The 4,535-nt window shown below is 43.6% G+C and overlaps 1 protein-coding gene across 1 annotated transcript; it reads left to right on the top strand.

The window, feature by feature from the left end:
• The first annotated feature begins 497 nt into the window (after positions 1 to 497).
• LOC140119342 (protein kinase C theta type-like) lies at positions 498 to 4,324 on the top strand. Its single transcript, XM_072138255.1, has 4 exons — positions 498 to 611; positions 2,167 to 3,038; positions 3,174 to 3,210; positions 3,609 to 4,324. Exons 2-3 carry the CDS (start codon positions 2,203 to 2,205, stop codon positions 3,196 to 3,198), a joined length of 861 nt encoding a protein of 286 aa, XP_071994356.1. The 5' UTR covers positions 498 to 611; positions 2,167 to 2,202; the 3' UTR covers positions 3,199 to 3,210; positions 3,609 to 4,324.
• Positions 4,325 to 4,535: the final 211 nt, after the last annotated feature.

Genomic DNA, 4,535 nt, shown 5'->3' with positions numbered 1-4,535 from the left:
ACTGATTGCAGCAGATCTGCTGGTGATGTATGATATGGGCACCACTGCCAGCCCGGGCATAAGTCTCATCCTCTGCCCATCTACCACTAATATAACAATACAATAATACATATAAATATATTAATTCCTCTGGACACTGTACTGCCATGTCTGCTGCCCACAGTATAGATGGCAGAGCAGGTACATGATCTAACTGGCAGGCAGGTGCCACCTGAGCATTCCGTGACCTCTGACCTGTGACCTGCACACGGCCAACTGTCAGTTACCTTCAACTGTCGAAGGCAGCGACTGGATTGGATTCTACTGGATTCCCAAAGATGGCGTCTACAGGACACAGAGAAAGCGAGAAGAAGAGGAAGAGAGAAGAAGAGATGAGGAAGAGAGAAGAGAAGAAGAGGAAGAGAGAAAAGGTGAAGAGGAAGAGAGAAGAGGACAGCGAGAGCGGATTGAAGATAAAGAGGAGAGGAGAGATTGCCGGATTATTAGAGGATGAGGATGACGGGCCAAGACCGGGCAGCAGCCAGGACCCTGTAACATCAAGCCCCTACCCCGACTTCTATGTCTACCGCCTCACCATCCATCAGGTGCTGGGTAGGGGCGGCTTTGGGAAAGTAAGTGGCATCATTTCTTATTGGTTACATTTTGCCTTTGTCGTTAGTTTCTGGTAACAGACATTTTTATCCAGTGAATGTCTAGAGCTGAGGATCTCCAGTAATATTTGTAGCCATATGTATGATATGTGGGGTCACACTGAGATTGGGAAAGACACATTGTTATGCTTTTTATTTACTTGCTTATTTTTTGTTATTTACTTTGTCATATTATGCTTATAGTTATGTGTTCAGCATTGTATTTGCTTCCTTCCGGTCAGCTCTTGGGTCTAATTGATACCCATTGGACTAAATCCAATATCCATAGACAGTAGAGCTGCAAATGCTCCTGTAATGGGAATCCCCCTAGTAGTAATCTCGTCCGATTCCCTCGGCATCTTTGGCCTTCTGCGCATGTGTAGTAGCTCCAGCCCCGGAGGCGCGGCCGCGCAGCCGAAGCAGGGGACCCGGACAAAGACGCGCAGCTACCAGGAGCTGCGTGCCGAAGATTACCTGGTAGGCGGAGTAACGTGGCTACTGGGGCGTGTCCGGCTACTCCCCGCCCCAGTAGCCGAAAAAAAAAATTTGCATATACATGCAATAAAGTTTTCTAAAAGACACCCGGGACGTGAGGTTTAGCCCAAAAAAGGGCTATCCTCACGTCCCATCCATCCACCTACCACCCCTTCTACCTTTATAGGTAGAATCGGGGTGGTAGGTTCCCTTTAAGAGATGTATAGTAGAAACTGTTCATTGTTTTATACCATTTGTCTGCTGTAAATACATTGAAAAATATAATGATTTAATTGAGCTCCATTTTTATAAAGCATGAGGGTGAGATGGTTTAAGTGTGAGGTTTTAAATTAAAACTTTCTTGCTTCACAAAAATATGACATGGGCCTAATACATTCTGCTATCAGGGCCTTGATGTCATGTAGATAACTCAGTGTACCCCACTGTCATAGTGGAAAAATATTTTTCAAGAAAGAGATGGTTTTAAAATATTGTCAACAGATTTATTTTGTAAATGATAGCGTAAAATAATAATACTACAGTGTACAGAGAATCTGACACCTGTATGCCCATAGCCTGACTACTGTCATTTTAAAGATTGTGCACAGGAAAGGTGAGCTGGTTGGCGCTTTATGTGAGTGGTGTACCCTACTGTCATAGCCAGCAGAAATGTCTCACCCCCAGCAGATCACTTATCTATGTAATAAATGTATATCCAAAGAAGACAGCAGGAGAGCAGCACTCTGTGGTGATCAATGTTTATTCATGCACCAGTGGCATTACAATGCAACATTTCAGCTAGCTCCATGTAGCCATTTTCAAGCTTGAAAATGGCTACATGGAGCTAGCCAAAACGTTGCATTGTACTGCCACTGGTGTATGAATAAACATTGATCACCACAGAGTGCTGCTCTCCTGCTGTCTTCTTTGGATCAACCTGGTGCCTTGAGTTGGGCCCATAGAGCTTGCACCCACCTGGATCTTAATTCGATTGTTTCACTGTGCCGCCCTCACCTCTTCCTGTGCTAATAAATGTATAAGTATCTCCCCTTTCCATCTTTAGGTGGTCCTGGCGTCATTCCCTGGCCGAAACACCTTCATGGCCGTGAAAGTTGTCCTCAAAACACCGGACAATACAGCAATGTTGATGAGAGAGCGACGGATACTCCAAAAAGCCCGAGAGTGCCCATTCCTATGCCATCTGTATGCCGCACATCAGTCTCAGCACGGGGCGTATTTCATCACGGAGTATCTGTCCGGCGGCAGCCTGCAGGCGTTAATCAGAATGTGCGGCAGCTTGAACATCGATAATGTGAGATTCTACACAGCAGAGATAGTATGTGGCCTCCAATTCCTCCATGGACACAACATCGTCCACAGAGATCTAAAGCCAGGAAACATCATGCTGGATAGAAGTGGGCACATCCGCATCATCGACCTGGGCCTTGCGCGCGATGGTGTCACCTCCTCCAATAAGACCCGTGGAGTGGTGGGCACAACCTGTTTTATGGCCCCAGAGGTGCTGCTGGATGAGGAATATGATGCAGCAGTTGACTGGTGGAGCCTGGGGATTGTTGTGTCCATAATGTCATCCGGATACTCCCCATTTTACTATGGGCCCATCAGGAGTGAGGCGGTCGAATCCATCATCACCGAAATGCCAGAAATACCACCCTGGCTGGCCTCCGATTTAAAACATCTGATTAAAAACCTGCTGCGGAAAAATCCTGAGATGCGGCTGGGTGTGTCCGGTAACATCAGACACCATCCCTTCTTTGACAGCATTGGCTGGGAGGATCTTGAGGCCGGGAGAGCACAGCCCCCATTTACACCATTCAGGGCCGTTCTGAAGAACAAACACCTGCAGTGGCCGGGAGATGAAACACCTACTAACCCCGTGGCCGAATTCTCCTACATGTCACCTAGCTGGGCCCGGTAAGATCCTTCTCCTGTACAAAGCTTACATGTAATAGTCATTATTAACCTGATGTAGTCTCTTCCATAGTCTTCTCCCTCCTGTTCTTCATTATTATTGCTCCTAACAATTACTATGTCTCTGCTTATTCTTAGGATGATGGAGAGATCCAGATTGTAAGATCTATGACTGGTGAGTTCTCCATATATACATATCTAAGCACCTATAACAACACATCTATATACACATGACATACAATATAACATAACACATAACATATACATATTACAACAGATCCACACAACACCCAAAAGTTTATTAAAAACAATTTCCTCTAAATTACCCTCCATGAGTCATCTGTTTTTGGAGAATCTAGTAGATCAGTATTATCCCCTCTACCTTGGATCCCTCATGGGCAGGACTAACAATACATGATATTGGAAAAGACAGTTTTGAGCTTTTTACAGAAATTTCCACATTTATATATAAGACACAAATCTCATAAGAATAAATATTTTCATGTTACATTAGTTCTCTTGTCTATATATGTACAAGTGGTAGAAGTAACATTTCCCTCTTGTGTCTTGTAGGATCCGCCCGAGCCACTGCCCAGAACTTAATGCCTCCTGTACCCACCTCTGCTGCTGTGTAAGACCTCGGCTCGCCTACAACATCCTCTCTATGACATCAGGTTGCTGTACATTTCCATCATGACGTTGCCTCGGTGCTTGGCTTCGATCCTCTGATATCCGGCAGCGTCTGACATCACTTCCCTCCTGAAGAAACGTCCGGCTCCTGGAGAGGCCTGTGTGTCCTGCTCAGCACAGGCCTGGTAAGTTACACACACTACACACACATAGATACACTGATAGACACTTAGATAGATGTAGGTATAGACACACACATAGATATATAGGATAGGTGTAGATATTGGCTTTGGTCCTGGGAATTGTTCCGATCGCCATATTTGGGGTCAGGAAGGAATTTTTCCACCTTGAGGAGCATTAGTTTGCTCTTCAAGGAGGTTTTTGCCTTCCTCAGGATCATACAGAGCCATAAATAGGTATAGTATGATAGATTTACAATCCTAAAAAATATATAATTTATATAGAAAATATTAAACAAGTAAAAATATAGATTTCCCCTCCCCCACATATTATAATGAATAATGTAGGTTATAATATTGATAGCAGATGTAATTAGATGATGGTATTTGATCCTGGGATTTGTTCTGATCCCCATATATGGGGTCAGGAAGGTGTTTTTTGCCTTCCTCTGGATCAACTCAGCCATAAATAGTTTTAATGCTAAAGCTCTTTAAATTATTATTAATTATTAATATAAATAAATTAAAGACTAAACCTCCCACCCAATAGAAAAATAAAAAAACCTCAAAGAATAGATGTAGTCTCATAATAATCATTTACATAGAAAAGGATTAGAGAAGTAAAAATGTAGACCCCCTCACACACTAGGTAAGATAATGTGGGTTAAAAAGTGAATAGTGTAATTAAGTA

This window comes from Engystomops pustulosus, chromosome 2, assembly GCF_040894005.1.
Source record: "Engystomops pustulosus chromosome 2, aEngPut4.maternal, whole genome shotgun sequence".
Lineage (NCBI taxonomy): Eukaryota > Metazoa > Chordata > Amphibia > Anura > Leptodactylidae > Engystomops > Engystomops pustulosus.
Note: the sequence above shows the minus strand (reverse complement) of the source record. Positions and strands in the feature narration are given on the sequence as shown.

Coding starts and splice junctions, on each gene's coding strand:
- LOC140119342 (XM_072138255.1), top strand. CDS start 2,203: ATGGCCGTGAAAGTTGTCCTCAAAACACCGGACAATACAGCAATGTTG. Junction 3,039..3,173: donor ATGTCACCTAGCTGGGCCCG/GTAAGATCCTTC, acceptor GCTTATTCTTAG/GATGATGGAGAGATCCAGAT.